General features: G+C 43.3%; 1 protein-coding gene across 2 annotated transcripts in view; it reads left to right on the top strand.

Annotated features, from left to right (window-relative positions):
* Nucleotides 1–21,936, top strand: part of LOC123993182 (PDZ domain-containing RING finger protein 4-like) — a 218,824-nt gene that overhangs the window by 147,861 nt on the left and 49,027 nt on the right. For both annotated transcript variants that reach the window (XM_046295058.1, XM_046295065.1), the window contains 2 exons: nucleotides 14,920–15,188; nucleotides 21,154–21,235. In XM_046295058.1, coding sequence (XP_046151014.1) covers nucleotides 14,920–15,188; nucleotides 21,154–21,235 — 351 coding nt within the window. The remainder of the gene's footprint in view (nucleotides 1–14,919; nucleotides 15,189–21,153; nucleotides 21,236–21,936) is intronic.

The following is a 21,936-nucleotide window of genomic DNA, read 5'->3' as shown; positions in this document are numbered from 1 at the left end:
GAGGGAGAGTGGAGGGAGAGGAACATGTAGAGGGAGAGGAGGAGGAAGCAGAGGGAGAAGAGGAAGTGGAGAAAGAGGAGGATGAAGAGAGAGGGGAAGAGGGAGAGCACACCCGAGAGGGGAACCTACGTTTCCATGGCATGTGTCTGCCCTAAGTCCCACCATTCACCCGTGTACCACACGGTCTGGACCTAAAGTGAAAGTGGCAGGGGTTTTGGAGTTGTTTTGAAAAGTGATAGGAACTTCTATCTGTTCCAGAGGTTGTAATGGATTACAACAAGAAAATGGGCAGGGTTGGCCATCCGGACCTGCTGAGGAGCTATTATAATGTTGGACACACAGGCAGAAAATGGATGGAAGTATGTGTTTTGGGGGATCATCAACAATTTCATCATAAATGCGTAAATTGTGTGAGGGAAACCTGCAAAGGCCCCTTCCCATTAACTGCAGGCCCTGGTCCCTGAAGGCATTCAAAATGCAGCTTGTGCATTCGCTTTGCGATATATCTACAGTGGCAGGAAGAAGGGAGCCAAGAGTGTGGCACCAGGGCATGTGGACCGAGTTGTAACTCATTCGAAAGTAGGTGAAGTTTGAAGGGCCCTCCAATACACAGGAACAGTAGTGTGGTCACAGGATTAATGTCTACCGCAGCTTCAATGAGTATTAGTTCTGTTTCCTTTGTTTGCACCGTGCAATCAGCAACATTTAAACCCGGCAGGAGATGCATCTCCGAGCCTGTGAATCAGATCCAATCTTCTCTGCACTCCCTTTGTTTCATTGACTGGGTAACCTGAAGAGGAAAGCAGTGAGATGAGGGTAGGAGGAGAAAAGAGAAGATGTAAGTGGAGAGGAGAGGAAAGAGGGACGAGAAGAGCTAAGGAAAGGGAAAGGGGGTTAGACTGGAGTGACTTTAGAGAAAGACACAGATTTCGCCTGACTCCATCTCCACCCTAAATCTCTTCACTATGCAGAGAACGAACAAAAGCAAAGGGAATCTGCCTGTGAAGAAGATTGATTACATTTGTGATCATTCTTCAGAGATAAAGAGATAATGTCCCCTCTTTTTAATCGTATTCATTGCAATGTGTTCCCCAGTCTGTGCATGTTAAAGATTATCACAGGGGACTTCATTGTCTCATCGTAAATGCCGTCCTAATTGTGAACAGCTCGACTATTCATTGGGAGTTGGACACTTGATCATTGATCTTGTTCCCTCCTTTGATTCTGTCATTTGGAAGTAAAGTGGCTCTGCAACATGCTGTTTTCTTCACATCAACTTTAAAAGGGCTTCATTAACTACATTTTTAAAATGATAATCAGATGACCAAATACATACAAATACAAATACAAATACATACATGGTATCGGCCATCCCCGACTCACTATTGACATTCTGGGACTCTTTCAACTCCCCATTGCATCGATTGAAAAGTGGAGGAAGATGCGCTTTGGACCAGCACAGTAGTTCAGTCCCTATATCCTCTTATTTACTCAATGAACAAGTGAGAGTCTTTGCTCTGGCACTCTTGACACTAAATCAGACCATGATGGTTTTGCTGTCACACATTCCACCTCCTCTCCCTCCCTCCTTCAGTCATTGCCTGGCCCTGAATTAAGATCAGGAGATAAGTTTAGAGTGCTGGTACACAGACATACACACAGGGTCATTTGGTACACAGACATACACACAGGGTCATTTGGTACACAGACATACACACAGGGTCATTTGGTACACATACATACACACAGGGTCATTTGGTACACAGACATACACACAGGGTCATTTGGTACACAGACATACACACAGGGTCATTTGGTACACAGACATACACACAGGGTCATTTGGTACACAGACATACACACAGGGTCATTTGGTACACAGACATACACACAGGGTCATTTGGTACACAGACATACACACAGGGTCATTTGGTACACAGACATACACACAGGGTCATTTGGTACACAGACATACACACAGGGTCATTTGGTACACAGACATACACACAGGGTCATTTGGTACACAGACATACACACATGGTCATTTGGTACACAGACATACACACAGGGTCATTTGGTACACAGACATACACACATGGTCATTTGGTACACAGACATACACACAGGGTCATTTGGTACACAGACATACACACAGGGTCATCAAGGAGAAGAACCACCCGAGCCACGGCCTGTTCACCCCGCTACCATCCAGGAGGCGAGGTCAGTACAGCTGCATCAAAGCTGAGACCAAGAGACTGAAAAACAGCTTCTTTCTCAAGGCTGTCAGACTCTTAAAAAGCCATCACTAACACAGAGAGACTGCTGCCGACAAAACCATAAAAATCATAAAAAGTTTTTACTTAATTTATTTACTTTACTTTAAAAAAAACTTTACTTTATTTAACTTGGCAAGTCAGTTAAGAACACATTTTTATTTACAATGACGGCCTATCGGGGAACAGTGGGTTAACTGCCTTGTTCAGAGGCAGAACGACACATTTGTACCTTCTCAGCTCGGTGATTCAAGTGGACCTCTCGGTTACTGGCCCAACACTCTAACCACTAGGCTACCTCCGACTTTAATAAATGGATCACTAGTCACTTTAATAATGCCACTTTAATAATGTTGACATACCTTGCACTACTCATCTCAAATGGACAGTATACACAGTATTTTATCCCATCTATTGCATCCTGCCTATAGCGCTCTGTCATTGCTCATCCATATATTTATATGTATATATTCTTATTCCATCCCTTTATTTAGATTTGTGTGGATTAGGCAGTTGTTGTGGAATTGTTAGATTACATGTTAGATTTGTGTGGATTAGGCAGTTGTTGTGGAATTGTTAGATTACATGTTAGATTTGTGTGTATTAGGCAGTTGTTGTGGAATTGTTAGATTACATGTTAGATTTGTGTGTATTAGGCAGTTGTTGTGGAATTGTTAGATTTGTGTGGATTAGGCAGTTGTTGTGGAATTGTTAGATTACATGTTAGATTTGTGTGTATTAGGCAGTTGTTGTGGAATTGTTAGATTACATGTTAGATTTGTGTGGATTAGGCAGTTGTTGTGGAATTGTTAGATTACATGTTAGATTTGTGTGTATTAGGCAGTTGTTGTGGAATTGTTAGATTACATGTTAGATTTGTGTGTATTAGGCAGTTGTTGTGGAATTGTTAGATTACATGTTAGATTTGTGTGTATTAGGCAGTTGTTGTGGAATTGTTAGATTTGTGTGGATTAGGCAGTTGTTGTGGAATTGTTAGATTACATGTTAGATTTGTGTGTATTAGGCAGTTGTTGTGGAATTGTTAGATTACATGTTAGATTTGTGTGTATTAGGCAGTTGTTGTGGAATTGTTAGATTACATGTTAGATTTGTGTGTATTAGGCAGTTGTTGTGGAATTGTTAGATTACATGTTAGATTTGTGTGTATTAGGCAGTTGTTGTGGAATTGTTAGATTACATGTTAGATTTGTGTGTATTAGGCAGTTGTTGTGGAATTGTCAGATTACATGTCAGATATTGCTGCACTGCTGGAACTAGAAGCACAAGCACTTCGCTACACCCGCAACAACATCTGCTGACCACGTGTATGTGACCAATAACATTTGATTTGATTTGATCATGCCTGGACTGCCTGTGAATGGGGTATCAGAACCCTCTAGCCGCTGGGCTACCATCAGTACTCATGGCCTATTGTTCTCTATGGCGTGGGCAGGACTAACCAGGGCTGTTGGCTGTCAGTCCTCAGGGCAATCGGGCCTTTTACTGCTCTTTCCCCTTGTCATGTCTATCGTGGCTGTTGACAGGGACATTGTAAGGGGACACTAATTGCACTATGTGTAGAAAGGGGTTAGAATAGAAGCCTGAAGCACAGGATGACCACAATTGCCGTGAAGAGAGATTGGTATCGTGAGAATAGTTGATCTTTTCAGCAGGTGGACGAGGAGGATTGGAAACAAAGTTGATGTCTCCTTTCTTTCTTTCTTTCTTTCTTTATTTGATACTTTGTTATATTTCTCTCTCTCTCTCTCCTTTGGTTCTACCATGAAGACAGAGTCCCTTAGCTCTCTGCTTCACACAGCTCCCAATTACCCACCTAACAGGCAGATCAATGGGCAACTGCAGGGGTCCTGAGTGACCCGTCAAACTCCCCCTGTTTATTATGTTGAATTTTAAAACTCACGTGCTACCTTCATGACCCCCTTCCTCATTACCCCCCCCCCCCCCCTGTTCCTTGATGAGTGGTGGGCTGCAGTGGCAACTATGTGACAACAACAGAGACGAGGGGACGGGATGTGTGTGTGTGTGTGTGTGTGTGTGTGTGTGTGTGTGTGTGTGTGTGTGTGTGTGTGTGTGTGTGTGTGTGTGTGTGTGTGTGTGTGTGTGTGTGTGTGTGTGTGTGTGTGTGTGTGTGTGTGTGTGTGTGTGTGTGTGTGGTGGGGCTGGCGAGGAGTCGGACGAGACATTGTTGTGAGCTGCATTGCGTTGTGGCGTCTGGCATTGTGTAAATACTGCTCATCCCATGCTAATTGCCTCCAGTGTGTTGTGATGCACTGCTTTAAGTGCCAAGAAGGAAGGAAGTGCATATCAATAACGTTGAGGAAGGAAGCTTTCAAATCCTACCTGGTTGGTTTCGGAATAAGACATGCATGATGATTGGCATCCTATGCCACAGCAGGTGCTGTCTGTCTTCTACCTGTCTTTATGCTATCCAAACATTGTCTTCACTCAGTCTGTTGGAAAGAGGAGAGAGTTTATTGGGCAACAATACAGATTTGAACGGAAACATGTTGGTGCCAATTGTTAACTGTGCCTTATACTGTACAAACACAGCTCTGGGACTGTAGCCTAAATCTCCATTCAGTGTTGGAGAGAGAAGACAGTTTCTGGGCAGTAGCACAGAATTGAACACAAACATTTTGGTGCCATCTTTTGCTACAGCAACATAGGACAACAACAATTTACTGCACAGGCCACTCCTTTCTTTTCTAATTTCTCCTCTATTCTCTCCTCCCTCCTCTCTTCTCTCCTCCCTCCTCTCTTCTCTCCTCCCTTCTCTCTTTTCTCCCCCCTCCTCTCTTTGAAGATGCAGCATGAAGGGAAGAGGTGTTCCATGACAGTACCCTCTCCTCCTAGTTTTACACAGTCAGCAAATGGGTGGCACCATTACTTCCTTACATCTTTCTACACCAAGCTGCCTGGCCGTTTTGCTGATTTGTACAACATATAGCTACAGCCATTACCACTCATCACCAAGGAGGCTGTAAAGCCATTATTTAGTCATTTAGGCAAGTGGTGTAATTCTCTGTAATTTCACATCCTCACTATCTTTTAGATTAAAACAAATTTGAAGATGGTAAGACATGGCATTTAAAGCAGTGAAGTTAACTATGCATCTCTAAATAATTTTACACTATCTACATACTGTACGTGTGTCATTAACATTGAAAAAGCTGACTAACACACGCGCACGCACGCACACACACACACACACACACACACACACACACACACACACACACACACACACACACACACACACACACACACACACACACACACACACACACACACACACACACACACACACACACACACACACACACACACACACACACACACACACACACACACACACACACTCTCTATCTCTCTCTCCACAGACACACTGTTTGGAATCCACAGCAGTAGAAATTCATAACTCAGCTGAAATAGGAGAGTGTAATTATGCTCCTCTATTTGCCGGTAATCTGTTAGTGATGAAGATTAAATAGTTTATTGATCTAATTTCATGCTAAAGTGGCAATAAGCTGCTGAACATGGGAGATATTTTGCTGCATCCCAATTGGCAGCCTATTCCCTATATAGTGCACTACTTTTGACCAGGGCCCATAGGGTAGGGCACTATGTTAGGAAATAGGGTGCCAGTTGGGATGCAGACTTTGTGCTTCAGATGCACTTCAGAAGTGTTAAGCCCAAGCAACAATACAATATCCAGATACACCTGTGTGGACTATAACTGAAAAAATGTGTTCTCAATGCTTAACGATCTTCCCTATGCATACTGTTAACTCAGCTGTGTGTGCCTGCATACTGTATGGCTACTGTGTGTGTTTGATGACATGTGATTCTTCTTCGTAGCATGCTTATCTATCCAGACCCGGAGGCTGGTGCTCTTCGGGCTCTCTGTATTACATTAACCCAGCAGAAATGACCCTAAAGCAGCCTGCCAGAGACTAGCAGTGGGCCTCCCTCCATCACCCCCAGCCTAGAGCAGAGGAGAGATAATGGCTGGTTGTTATGGATGGTTTCTTCATAAAAATCATTGCACAATCCATTCAAATTCAAGGGGCTGTCTTTGCCTATTGTTAAATGTAAGGTCTTTGAAATTGAACATAGGCCAGGGCTGGAATAGATTGCCACGCTTTGTAATAGTTATCTTTGCATAGAAATTACTGCAATGTCTTCAAATTAGATAACACACGACACTTGTTAAAAGACATGCTCCGGAACATTGGCGACTAGTAAGTCTTTTTTAAACCTCACACTTTGGGCTGAATGTGTCAATGTGTAGTTCATACATGCATAATCTATGAGCAGAATTACGATTTTACCTCAATTAGCCACAAAATCACTAGTTTCAAAGCGACTGTTCACCGGACACTTTCCCCCACGTCGGGGGGGGGGAGACAACAAGGTTCAGCCCCTCGCCATTTGAGTGAAAGCTAGCAAGATGCTCACGCAGCAGACCGAGAGAAAGAGAGAGCAATGAAAAGGTGCACATAAGTGACGTAGTACGCCATTTTTGGGGACCACTATTGAACCGTTAGCACTACTTTCAGAACTGCCGGCTAAAAAGTATTCAAAGATACCGAAGAATCTATTTAAGGGCACCCATGGATCACTGTGCAAGTGGACAACAGATATGGGGATTTAGGGTGCGATGGTGTTATGCAACAAAGCGAGCATCACTCTATCGGTTACGAGGCTGAGTTTAGAGAGAGAAAATAGGTGGAATTGATCAAATGTATCACGGACATAAAGACCAAGCGAGTAGTTATTTTAATGTGAAACACAGCCCGGGAGTGCTGGCTGACTCCCAAATAGCACCCTATTTCCACATATAGTGCACTACTTTTGACCAGGACCCACTATTTGGGGAATAGGGTGCACTATTTAGGGAATAGGGGGCCGTTTGGGACTTACAGTAGACGTAGGGTTAAAGGAGGGATGTTAGTTGGTTCATGTTGAGATGTTGGGGTGGATTGTCAGATTTCCTCAGTGGGCTGCTGGTCTTTTTTTACTGCAGTTCCATGTCACTGAAGCAGCAAGGATAGTGGTTAGAGTTGTAGCTTGGGGAATCGCTCATAGTCTCTCTCTCTCTCTCTCTCTCTCTCTCTCTCTCTCTCTCTCTCTCTCTCTCTCTCTCTCTCTCTCTCTCTCTCTCTCTCTCTCTCCCCCCCTCCCTCCCTCCCTCCCTCCCTCTCAATTATGCAGTCATAACGTCTTAACTGTAGTGAACCGGTGCTCGGTGTTTTACTCTGACACTTCACGTCACATTCACTTGACAATCACAGGCCACAATAGGGAATTACCTCTGAGGAAACAGGAGGGGGAATTTTATGCCACTTCTCAATTGCTCCATTTTTCACCTGCACATTATAGCTCAATGACGGCAGTTGACAGTGCGTTTGCTATTCATTAATGAACTTGGAGCATCACACAGTAGCTGGCAGCACTGAGGCTGAGTACCCTCCCTCGTCATTGTGTTGTGAATCCTATTGTTGTCTCGCCCAGTTGGAGAAAACTGTGGCTGACGTAATGCTGTTCACACACACGCACGCACGCACGCACGCACGCACGCACGCACGCACACACACACACACACACACACACACACACACACACACACACACACACACACACACACACACACACACACACACACACACACACACACACACACACACACCATTTTTTCTATTAGCAATGCGTGACTTCAAGCCACTGTCCTGTGGTGGCAGTAGCCATATCTCTGGAGCACAGCTGTACAGACCAAGGCTCCTTATCTTCCCTCTTCATCTTCTCTGGCGGGTGGGTAAACTCCTCCGTCCTCCATCCCGTACAGCTCCAGCTTTATCTGCTGTCTCCACACAGCTGGCCTTGTCCTATCGCTCTGGGGCCGTCTCACCTGTCCCCGCAGGGGGTTGATGGAACAGCCGTGTAATCAACGGCTGTAAGCGCTATGCTCCAGAGGCTGAATGACCTACATGTTACTCTCTCTCTCTCTCTCTCTCTCTCTCTCTCTCTCTCTCTCTCTCTCTCTCTCTCTGCGTCTCTCACTCTCTTTCTCTCTCTCTGTCTGTCTGGGTACCTGGATATACTTAATAAAGCCACACAAGGCTGCCACTCAAACTGAACGTACGATAGAGGAGACATTTCACAGCAGAGATATGCATCTACTGCCCTGAAGCAATGAGTCTTTTCAATTCAATACACGTAATGTTAATCCTTTACCTGCATGTCAGTGATTCAAAAGACATAAAAGGGCATTTAAAAGTCCCTATAATTACATATAACACGTGCTCTGTCTATCTACTGCAGAAGAAAGCAGTCTTTTCAATTCATTACACGTTCTTTAAGAAATGGACCTGCTTGTGATCCGATATACAAGAGAACCTCATCTAAACTGTCTTAAATTACAAATAAAAACACTTCATTAACACACAGTGTGTGGCGCTGAGGCAGTTCAACTATGTATGTGGTTTATTGTAAACCATAAAAAGCTAATAGTATATTAGAGTCTATGGCCCTGAGCTGCTATTGCATTTCACAGAGCAGAAGTACATCAATCACTCCAGTCCCTGTCAGTAATCCATGCTAGCTGAGAGGAGCTTTACGCCTGCTGCCGTTACCCACTGACTGAAACACTCTGGCACACACACACACACACACACACACACACACACACACACACACACACACACACACACACACACACACACACACACACACACACACACACACACACACACACACACACACACACACACACACACACACACACACACACACACACACACACACACACAAAGGCATCAGACAGGGCTGAAGTTGACATCTCAGTGGATAAAGCCCTGTCTGCTTCCCCACCTGCCGTCAGTACAGTCTGCTCTGTCCCCTAGAGACTTAGCCTTTGGGGGGGTAACATATGGAATTGTTTTAAAATGGTCATACCAAGGATCATTTAGCAATTTGATGTTCCATTTTAGGACCCCTGTACAGTAGGTATCAAATAAATATTTGATATTTGATGAAACATTGAATTTGGCCTTAGCGCGATTACCCCATAGCAACACATTGAGTAAGTCATTCATACATGGCAAAACAGTCCAAAATTGAACCAAAATTATGTATGTTTTTGAAGTGTCTCTCCTATATCTGTGAGGTATAAGAAAGCTCCGGAAAGCTCTGACAAACACCGCTGGTAGCTCTGCTGGTAGCTCTACCACCTCCCAGCGCAAATGCTGATGTGGTGGATTGAGATGCGGCCCGTGCAGAGAAACAGACGTCTCTAGCTTAAAGAGACGGATTTTGAGTGGGTGCGGACATTGGCTTGGTGAAATTATTGACGTGGAGTCTCTGAGACAAAACACACTGAGAGTGAAGCAGAGCCGACTAAGGAGGCAAAGCCTCTAGTCAAAGCCTGTGTCCTCCCTCCCTTGTACCTTCCACTGAGGTGTGATTCTAGGTGGCTCTATGAGGGGAGATGAGATACTTTGCCTCTTCAACTACTTTTCATAGAACCATGGGGCGTACATCTGTTTAAACATGTAAGTGTTCAACAAATGGCAGTGATTTGGTCTAAATCTTGCTTCCCTAAATCCCCACCTAAAAAAATTTCAACAAAGTAGTTGTTTGCTTTTATGGTTGGACAGGAAGTATTTTCGTTTTTTCTTTTCTTCTTCCCAGCACTCTTTGTCAATAGAGAGAGCGGGAGAAAAAAACAGGTTTCCTCTGGCCATTTCACTCCAGTAAGCCAGTGCATTGCATTTAGTTGTGAGACGCGATGCTCGTCCTCTCGCGGGCTTCGAAGGAAAACACTGTTGTGTAATCCATCTGCAAACAACATAACAGATGTGGCAACGCTCCATACATTCAATCCCTTCATCCCTCCATCCCACGGTGTCCCTTTTTCTCTCCAAGGCCATTGATATTTCAACTTGCCATGGCCTTGGAAGCATAATATAGTCATTGCTCTAGAACCAACAAAGTTGCTACAGTTTATAACGATAATTCATATGGACTCTTTATGAATGAATGGCGCTGTTGTGGACATGTGGCGCTTCTTGGAGCTACGGTTTGAAACTATCAACACTGCAGTTCTGCTAAAGAATTTGTTGCTGAACAGCTTTTGTTTACCAGTGTGTGTTTGTGAATGAATATGGATTTGTATGCTTTGTATGCACGCTGGAGAGTAGAGGTTGTCCCACCAAGCTATCTCAAGATGAATGCACTAACTGTAAGTCGCTCTGGATAAGAGCATCTGCTAAATGACTCAAATGGAAATATCGAGTTATGACTGTTTAACTGTGATGAAATCTGTGTGATGAAATCATGAAAGGCTGTATGAATTTCTAGCTATAGTTACAAATTGAATAGATGGATAGATCCACACTAACCAGGGCAGTGAGTATAAACAGGAGATACAACTTGCACACTGACACACTCCAGTGCGCAAAAACTGGTTGAATCAACGTTGTTGCCACGTCATTTCAACAACAAACATTAAATGTGGTGATGTAGAATCATAGTGGAAAACTGTGATGGATTTTTTTTTTGTATCACCCAAGTTTGAACCTAAATCCACTGTCATGGTGAAATGTTTTGTTGATTTCATGTTGAATTCACGTTAGTTGACAACTCAACCAAATGTAAATCCAAAATTGATGTTGAACTGACGTCTGTGCCCAGTGGGACAGTCTGAGTTAGTTAATATTCAGTTTGTTGATTGGAGATTAATTGTTCCATCTGGACCATCCTGGTGAAAATCTACTAAAGAGAAAATCCCTCCATTCTCCCCTCTGGTGATGACGTGTGTGTGTGTGTGTGTGTGTGTGTGTGTGTGTGTGTGTGTGTGTGTGTGTGTGTGTGTGTGTGTGTGTGTGTGTGTGTGTGTGTGTGTGTGTGTGTGTGTGTGTGTGTGTGTGTGTGTGTGTGTGTGTGTGTGTGTGTGTGTGTGTGTGTGTGTGTGTGTGTGTGTGTGTGTGTGTGTGCTTCTTCTGACTCGATAGGGCTCTGGTCAAAAGTATTGCACTATATAGGGAATAGTGTGCTATTTGGAACACAGCCGAGGGCCCAGGCAGAACAGACTGGATCAGAGACCAAAGGGAGAGCTGGTTGGTTGAAAATGTGATCAGTTTTCTCCAGGACTGTCATATGCCATCGGCATCCTCATTTGTCTGGTATAACTCCTTTGTTTCATTCTTCAGTTAGCTAGGCTCCTCAAACTGAGAGAGAGAGAGAGAGAGAGAGAGAGAGAGAGAGAGAGAGAGAGAGAGAGAGAGAGAGAGAGAGAGAGAGACTTGGTTCAGACCAAAATTAGCTACTATATGGGATAGCCTAATTATTATTTTTTTAGCACAATATATGAGGTCTGTAGCAGTATATAACAACTGCTGACTGGCCACAAAGAGTATAGGAGAGAGGAGGGAGGGGAAGGAAGGAAGGAGGAGAGCGAGCGCTACAGTCTTCTACAGCCGTCGGGACTGCTCCACGGGAGCGCTATGTGTTGACCCAGTTTATCTCTCAGGTGATTAATGCAACGTCACATCACGCAAAGGTCACTCCAGATACCAGAGGAACGGACCACTTTATTTCTTGCCTCCGGTTGTGGCTGGAAATACGTTGTGTGTGTGTGTGTTTGTAGGGCATTCTCTGATAAGAAGACCTGATTACAGAACAAAGGTGGAAGCACCCTCAGATACACCTGTCCTACACCTGTCCTAGAGATGAGGGAATGCAGACATCAGAGACAGACGTATCGCTGACACACTGTGGTTCTGTGCAGCTCAGTTGGTGCAGTAGGAGCATGGCCAAGGTCGTGGGTTCAGTTACCCACAATGCTGTATTCACTTTGGAGAGAAGTGTCCTCTACGTGGCATAAACCGTTGGTAGCCAGCCTGCGGTGTGTTGTTGCGTGTTCAACTGACTTGTAAATGCAGATGGGACAGTTATCTTTTCAAACTTGTCCAGTTGATCGTTTCATTCCAACGCATTCCATGAACGGTCTGCCCCGCAGGCAAAACGCTACAACTGAATGCCATAATTTGATTACAACTGCAGGAGAATTGTGCTGCATGTACCGTTTTGGCAGAGGCTATCTAAATTATCATCTCTGTTTTCCGCCTTATACCAAAATACATTCTCTGAGGTATTTTGGCAATGTTTACCTTTCCAGTCCAATTACTGGGCTAAATGAACCGGTGGTTTTCTCCATAGATGCCAGCTGCAGTGTTAACGTGTTTGATAGGCCTACGGTCTGACTCTCATGATGATGCATAGAGTCAGTGATGCAGAACTGAGCATCAACGTGGAGAACCGAGGGCTTCGCTCAAACACTTGTTTCTCAAAGTCTACTCTTGACTGATGTCATCAGTTCATCCTATTGTTCTTGTACGCATTGCTTATTGGGTTTGTTGAGTGGGAATCAATAAGACATCTGTGGTTGTGGTGATCGGCTTATTAGTCATGTTGCAATGGTCTCAGCACCGCTGCAGGGTAAAGTTTCCCCTAGGGACAGATATAGGATCAGTCTTAACCCAAGTGTAGTGGGGAAATACGTAACTGAGCCAAGATCAGCCTCTATGGGCAACGTTACCCTGCACCCTCAGCACCACAAGAATGTTAGTTGGGTATCTACTGTGTTTCTAGGAACATGACACCAAGCATGTTCAAGTGACTCAGGGAGTGGCCGTGGGGGTATCCCTCTCATGTCATGTTTATGGCCACTGAACGGAACCTGCTTTAACCCACAAATCCCAAAAGATCCCCCTCAATTCCCAGCAACTTTTTGGCCCTTCTTTGGACACTGTGCTAACAAACACAACACTCCTTCCGTGGTCTCCAACTGCTCTTAAATGCTAGTAAAACTAAATGCATGCTCTTCAACCGATTGTTGCCCGTACCTGCCCGCCCGACTAGCATCACTACTCTGAACGGTTCTGACTTAGAATATGTGGACAACTATGAATACCTAGGTGTCTGGTTAGACTGTAAACCCTCTTCCAGACTCATATTAAGCATCTCCAATCCAAAATTAAATCTAGAATCAGCTTCCTATTTCGCAACAAAGCCTCCTTCCCTCATGCTGCCAAACATACCTTCGTAAAACTGACTATCCTACCGATCCTTGACTTCGGCGATGTCATTTACAAAATAGCCTCCAACACTCTACTCAGAAAATTGGATGCAGTCTATCACAGTGCCATCCGTTTTGTCACCAAAGCCCCATATACTACCCACCACTACATCTGTGTGCTCTCGTTGGCTGGCCCTCACTACATATTCGTCGCCAAACCCACTGGCTCCAGGTCATCTATAAGCTTTTGCGAGGTAAAGCTCTGCCTTATCTCAGCTCACTGTTGCGGCAGGGTAGCCTAGTGGTCAGAGTGTTGGACTAGTAACCAGAAAGTTGAAAGATCAAATCCCTGAGCTGACCAGGTAAAAATCTGTTGTTCTGCCCCTGAATAAAGCAGTTAACCCACCTAGGCTGTCATTGAAAATAAGAATTTGTTGTTTACTGACTTGCCTAGTTAAATAAAGGAAATACTGGTCACCTTAGCAACAACCACCCGTAGCACAGATAGTCAAAACCAACACCTCTTTTGGCCGCCATTCCTTCCTTCATCTGCTGCCAATGACTGGAACGAATTTAAAAAATCACTGAAGTTGGAGACTTACATCTCCCTCACTAACTTTAAGCATCAGCTGTCAGAGCAGTTTACCGATCGCTGCAGCTATACACAGCCCATCTCTAAACAGCCCATCCAACCAACTACCTACCTCATCCCCATATTTGTTTTTGTTTTTCTGCTCTTTTGCACACCAGTATCTCTACTAGCACATCCTCATCTGCACATGTATCACTTCAGTGTTAATTGCTAAATTGTAATGACTTCGCCACTATGGCCTATTCATTGCCTTACCTCCTTACTTCACTTGCACACACTGTATACAGATTTTTTCTATCGTGTTATTGACGTTTGTAAGTTCGTACGTTTGTTGATCCCATGTGTAACTCTGTGTGGTTGTTGTTTCAGTCGCACTGCTTTGCTTTACCCCGGCCAGGTCGCAGTTGTAAATGAGAACTTGTTCTCAACTGGCCTACCTCGTTGAAAAAAGGTGAAAATAAATAAAAAAATCATGAAAATAAACTCAGAGGAAAGACCTCACATACTGCAGGCAGCCCGTTAACTCATAACCACTGACATCATCCATTCCCAGGCACTTTTCCTACTTCTTTGCCCTTATTGCTTATGTGAAATATTGGAATGAGATTGGCAATGACGCACATAATAAACTAATAGACATAAATCCTCTTAGACATGGCTTTACACCAATGAGTCAATGGCTTTGGTCATCTACCAATATGTCATAATAACACACAACTCTTCTAGCATAATACCGCCCTGCTTATAGTGAGGTATTATCTGCTTGACCACATGACAAAACTGACAAGCCAACTGCCTCATGGGTCTCTGTCTGACAAATCTCTCCTGTCCTCTGTAGCTTTTGTCTTTTCATACCTACATCAACGGTAGTCACAAAGTACTTTACAGTAACTGTTATCTTTCACTATCTTTACAGTCGCTTTATTTCGAACTGCATTCTCTCCTGTCCTATGCAGGTGAATGGAAAGGACCTCTCCAAGGCCAGTCATGACGAGGCAGTGGAGGCGTTTCGCTCTGCTAAGGAACCCATTGTGGTGCAGGTCCTCAGGAGGAACACCGCTGGCCGCGGCAGCCATGTTAGCTCCACTCAGGAAGGGGACGTGGTGGACGTGGTGGACATGTGCACGCAGACCGACATCACCTTCGAACATATCATGGCCCTGGCCAAGCTCCGGGCCACCACTCCTCCCGTGCCGGACATTTGCCCCTTCCTGCTGTCTGACAGGTAAGATCTGACCCGGGCTGCGTCTCAAAGTAGGAATGGTGATCTAGGATCAGGTCCCCCGTGTCCATGTTATCTTATTCTTTATGGCAAAAAAAAGCGAAACTGATCCGAGATCAGCGGACACATGGCTCTTCTGTGTGACAGGTAGGCTAGATCGGATCAGAGCGACTATAAATAAATAATGTGCTACTTTAGCTAAGAAGACTACAAACATAAATCCACCTGAGATTGGGTTTCATTGTTTATTCACACAGTACAATAATATTTCAAGGCTTGAAGCTTAATTGCAATGCCAAAGAGACCAATCTCTTGTTGGCTGTCAGAAAATCCAGTCTTACAACATCTATACTCGAGGTAGACCCTCACAATTTAGAGAGTTTCAAGTATCAACTGGGGGTTTCCTTGAAGACACCAAAATAAAAATGGTTTCAGTCTTTTCTCTTTCCTTTTGTTTTTGTTCATATTGTATTCATCTCTAAGGGGAGGAAAACTAAGATCAAGATAAAGTTTAGCATGAAGAATGTCTGGATTTCTTCTTTAGGGACTGAGACGGTGAAATATAAGCTGTTCGGGGGCTTCTCTACCCGAAGCTGAGAAGTTAATTGCGACTCTGTGAATGAGGGATACAGTATGTTAAGTTGATAATTAATTCCAACAACATCCCATGGACAATTAATTGTCTTGGATTCAAGTATCCAATGTCATATGGAGAGTTGGAGTTACATGAGGCGCTGTTGCGGTGACTGTATTCCCGGCTCACCAGCAGTTACAAGTCATGAAGGCAGTCAAATTCCACGTGACCGTTGGCTGGCATGAACATGAACCACGGGAAAAGCGTCCTCCACTCACTATTTAAGTGCATAGATGACTTGTATTTTTTCCCACTGCCCCTGTCTCGCATTGGATTTATTCAGGGTGCATTACGGCCCCAAAGGGGAAATCAGAAATAGACTGATGGGTGACAATATTAGCCTATCACTTATATATTGTCACTTGAGAATGATGCCCAGCATAAGAAACATACATTATTTTGCGACTTTTTCGAATCATAGTCGCACACCTCATGTAGACTAGCCCATAGGCCTATATGTTTTGATAAGGTTTGTAATCACAATTAAAGTGGCCAAAACAACGTTTTAAAGTGAAGCACTTTAATCCGCTTTACAAGGGATTTAGAGCCTAACTGGTACACAAGAGCAGTGGGTTTCAAGTTTGGGGAAGATAATGGGGAAGATAATTTTCGCCATAAAAATGCACCTTTATAACAAAGGCAATTACATGCATAATTGCATTTGTGGTCACTTTTGATAATAATGTTAATGTTAATAATGTTTTCCCGCTAATGGACATTCCCGCTCTTAGCCTACTGCCATGTGTGCTTTGCTGCGCTTATAATGTGAAGAAATAGCCTATTCGTTTCTCAACATTTTAAGCTAAACGTTCTGATCTGTTGTGTCAGCCACATTGCATAAAAAATATTTTTGCGATGCTAATGGCTGTATTAATTTCGGATCTATTGTATCCCACCACTGTCCCAGACTATGTTTGGAATATTTCTTTATTTCTCACACAGGATAGAAAAGGTTGACGTTTGTACTATGGGGGATAGTAGATTGACATAGGCTAATGCTTTTGCTGTTCGTTAGGCCTACTCATCTTGTTGGCTGACGAAAAGTAATTGTGGACAGTTCTTCCAATTTCTTCAATATGCATCTCGGAATTAGACGCAGTTGCGTCCCCGATGTGTCTGTCTTCACTTGTAGCCTGTGATTAAGACACGGTCATGTGATGTAGAGGGCACAGCATTCAGGGAAAAGGGCACAACAAAGGCATGGATTTTTTTATGGTGGATTATGGCCACAAAGGGGATGCCGCCGTGAAATTCAAGGCATTATCAAGCGCTTGTAAAATGATGAATGAGAGACTAATGAAGTGTGTTCAACCTAAGCAAAAAAAAACAAAGCAGAGCTCATGCCTTTCAATTAACTTTTTTCAAATCATCATTAGAGTCGCATCATGCAGCTTGTCGAACAACAAAAGATATATTAATAACTCTAAATTAAGCATATAGGAGTATCTATTTCTTTGTTAACTGCTCAACACAGAATAGCCGCATGTGCGCACTCCCTCAAATCGTTTGGAGAAAATATTTATATTTTATTCAGCATTGTTCAATTGTATTCTTCACAGTATGAAACAATATAAAATAATGCCACAGAATTCTTAGCAAATCTTGCCTGGTAAATGAACTAGTGTAGCCCACAGCCATATGGCATAGCCAGATCTAACATAAGGACAACTCAGAGTATGCTATTCTGTTCTTCTGAAATAGACTACATTTTCTTCAGATCGTGCTTCTTTAGACCTGTCTAAAATAAATCATGGAACTATATTACACAGATTTATATATATATATATATATATATATATATATAGGTGTAGATGTTCCAAAGGTCTGCAATAGTGTGGAAGCCAGGAGATGCTACACGTGTTTACAGTGCCTTGCGAAAGTATTCGGCCCCCTTGAACTTTGCGACCTTTTGCCACATTTCAGGCTTCAAACATAAAGATATAAAACTGTATTTTTTTGTGAAGAATCAACAACAAGTGGGACACAATCATGAAGTGGAACGACATTTATTGGATATTTCAAACTTTTTTAACAAATCAAAAACTGAAAAATTGGGCGTGCAAAATTATTCAGCCCCTTTACTTTCAGTGCAGCAAAACTCTCTCCAGAAGTTCAGTGAGGATCTCTGAATTGACCTAAATGACTAATGATGATAAATACAATCCACCTGTGTGTAATCAAGTCTCCGTATAAATGCACCTGCACTGTGATAGTCTCAGAGGTCCGTTAAAAGCGCAGAGAGCATCATGAAGAACAAGGAACACACCAGGCAGGTCCGAGATACTGTTGTGAAGAGGTTTAAAGCCGGATTTGGATACAAACATATTTCCGAAGCTTTAAACATCCCAAGGAGCACTGTGCAAGCGATAATATTGAAATGGAGGGGGTGTCAGACCACTGCAAATCTACCAAGACCTGGCCGTCCCCCTAAACTTTCAGCTCATACAAGGAGAAGACTGATCAGAGATGCAGCCAAGAGGCCCATGATCACTCTGGATGAATTGCAGAGATCTACAGCTGAGGTGGGAGACTCTGTCCGTGGCAGCATCATGGTTTGGGCCTGCTTTTCTTCAGCAGGGACAGGGAAGATGGTTAAAATTGATGGGAAGTTGGATGGAGCCAAATACAGGACCATTCTGGAAGAAAACCTGATGGAGTCTGCAAAAGACCTGAGACTGGGACGGAGATTTGTCTTCCAACAAGACAATGATCCAAAACATAAAGCAAAATCTACAATGGAATGGTTCAAAAATAAACATATCCAGGTGTTAGAATGGCCAAGTCAAAGTCCAGACCTGAATCCAATCGAGAATCTGTGGAAAGAACTGAAAACTGTTCACAAATGCTCTCCATCCAACCTCACTGAGCTCGAGCTGTTTTGCAAGGAGGAATGGGAAAACATTTCAGTCTCTCGATGTGCAAAACTGATAGAGACATACCCCAAGCGACTTACAGCTGTAATCGCAGCAAAAGGTGGCGCTACAAAGTATTTAAGTATTCAAACTTAAGGGGGCTGAATAATTTTGCACGCCCAATTTTTCAGTTTTTGATTTGTTCAAAAAGTTTGAAATATCCAATAAATGCCGTTCCACTTCACGATTGTGTCCCACTTGTTGTTGATTCTTCACAAAAAAAATACAGTTTTATATCTTTATGTTTGAAGCATGAAATGTGGCAAAAGGTCGCAAAGTTCAAGGGGGCCGAATACTTTCGCAAGGCACTGTATATTTAAATGTAGATGTTCCAAAGGTCTGCAATAGTGTGGAAGCCAGGAGATGCTACACGTGTTTATGTTAATTAACGGACAATAACCGTGAGACCAAACACTTTTTGCTCGACAATTGCCAGCTGAGGAAATGTTGTGAGCGCCACAGCCCTAGTTACATGAAGTGCTTAGTCTTTAGAGATTAGATTTTTTTTTAAATACTAGTCTGTAATAAAAGACTATCACATGTTTCAGAAAGAAACACGGTCTGTGTCAAATTGAGACTAACCATGTCATGCTATGAGCAATCTACATGTGTCACTGCTGTTCACCAACCCACAACATGACCAGACCCAACCCTTTAAACCTGACGAGATACAAACCTTTGTTCCTTCATAATATAAGATATTTTCTCCATAACTCAGTAGCACCACTACCCACAGGGCCTGCTTGTAATAATTGGTACTGCTTGGCATAGCCATTTGGTTTCATGGAAGGTTTACAAGGTGATTAAACCGAATGGGCTAATAAAACCAGGCAATACAGTGCAACATTCATTCACAGCCTAGTTATAGCCCCGGGCTATACTCCTAAATGTAATCAATGTGACCCATAAAAGAGACATTTTCTCCTCTTCATCTGCGATCAGGTGCGGACGCCAAGATTACGGCACATTTTATAGATACAACAAATGTTTGTTTCCCTGGGTTTTGAACGTGGGCAGTAAAGCTGTGTAATTGTGTTCAATGTACACACACACACAGACACACACACACACACACACGGCCAACAATGTTACGATGTGCTGCAATATTGTAGTGCCAGAGGATAAAACATTTTGACGTTTACAAGGCTCATTTTGTCACCAGAAGATTGTTTTGGGACAGAATAACACGTGTTTGTATGCACTCACAGACACAATGAAATTGAATTTATAATGGAAATAAATTCAATATGTTCAATGTTCAACAAAAGTGAATGCTTCATGTCAAAAATAGCGTGTGTGGTATTTGATAGCACTCATTATGATCTAAAATTACCTTACAACCCCCCAAAGCAAAGCTGTTTTGTTGTTACCTTACAACCCCCCAAAGCAAAGCTGTTTTGATTTGCTGTACAGAATTCGAGAGAGAGAGAGAGAGAGAGAGAGAGAGAGAGAGAGAGAGAGAGAGAGAGAGAGAGAGAGAGAGAGAGAGAGGGGGAGAGAGCGAGAAAGATGCCTGGGTATGCAACAGCACACAGCTTCATCCTAGACAGCATCATCCTTTCTTCCTCTCCTCTTAGCGGTCCCATGCAGGAAAAGGACAAAGAAAACTGTCACTTACAGTCAGTCAGTAAGAGAGCGATTGTGTGTGTGAGAGAGAGAAACTCCCTCTCAGTGGCAGTGCATGGATAAAATCACTGGGGAAGCCAAGGAAAAAAGCCATATTACAACCTTTGTTGTGATCAATGCCTTGTTTGACCTATAACCCATTTGTTCATACGCCACCGTGATATACAATAAGCCAATTTTTATTTAACCTTGATTTAACTAGGCAAGTCCGTTAAGAACAAATTATTATTTCCAAACCCGGACGACACTGGGCCAATTGTGCGCCGCCCTATGAGATTCCCAATCACGGCCGGTTGTGATTCAACCTGGATTTGAACCAGGGTGTCTGTAGTGACGCCTCTAGCGCTGAGATGCAGTGCCTTAGACCACCTGCAACACTCGGGAGCCAGACAACAGTCACGCATACGTCTGTTTCATCACAGAACCAGAGAAAAACATTTGTCTGGTGAAGTCCACAAAGCATATATTGCGTAACAAACAGTTACATGACCTACGGCATGGATAGGCAAGTTAACGTTTTTGACAGTTTACTTAAAACAACTCATGATTTAGAACCACAGAGAGTTACAGCAAGTCGGTACAAAGACAACAGGAGATTGAGAGAATGCCAAGAGTGTTGCCAAGGTGTGTCTAACGGTTTGACTGGTACTGTATATATACATTATTCTGGGGAAGCCTTCCCTTGGCATCCATGAATACATGCCACTGCTCCCTCTTAACTAATTTCACTCTCTCGTTCTCTTTCTGTCTCCTGCCTATTTCTCTCTCTCCTTCTCTCTCTTTTTTTTCCTGACAGCTGTCACTCTCTCCACACCATGGAACAGGATTACTATGAGGGGAGAGCTGATGGAGGGAGGACAGAGGAGTTTGAGTATGAGGTAAGACTTGATTACACCTCCCGTCATAGTTGTGAACAACGTTTGACAAACAAACAAAACACACACACACACCACATCTCATAACGGGGCTTTACCAATAAGGGAAGGGCTCAGTTATAATTGACTCCACAGAGCCCTGTCCCTAGGGGAATGTGGTGATAGATAGATGATAGGTCACACTACATACACACGACAGACAGCTCAGGATCTCTACAGGACCTTTTACAGCCACAGCCGCTGCCAATAATGATGCACTATGAGGGAATGTTTCTAATGTGTCATTGGTTATAACTCACTGAAAGTGTAGCAACCTCTCAACCTTAACTATTTCCTATTTGAGGCATCTGAGAAAAAAAAAGTTATCTGCCCTGTAAAATACTGAGGGCTCTATTTTTGGTTGGCGTTAAGGCGGCGCTAGTGTCAAACTTACGGTCTTTGGCAATTTCAACTTGTAAAAGCCAGCGATCTGACATTTTCCAACCGCTGGCCCCAGGGTTGGTCATGTACCTGTCTTACGCCATCTTGTTTGCCTTGAGGTGGGAGGGGTGGAAATATTTGACGTGTGCCCTTAAAAACATGCGTCAACATGCCAATTTCAGATTTCTTCAAACGATTCACCATCCATGGGTTTATGGTAGGAACGTACATGGCTCAAATGCAATGAGAATTTGTCTGGTATTTGTCTGCAAATATGATCTGAA

Source organism: Oncorhynchus gorbuscha, linkage group LG02 (assembly GCF_021184085.1).
Source record: "Oncorhynchus gorbuscha isolate QuinsamMale2020 ecotype Even-year linkage group LG02, OgorEven_v1.0, whole genome shotgun sequence".
NCBI classification, from domain to species: domain Eukaryota; kingdom Metazoa; phylum Chordata; class Actinopteri; order Salmoniformes; family Salmonidae; genus Oncorhynchus; species Oncorhynchus gorbuscha.
This window is presented reverse-complemented; position numbering and strand designations above follow the sequence as displayed.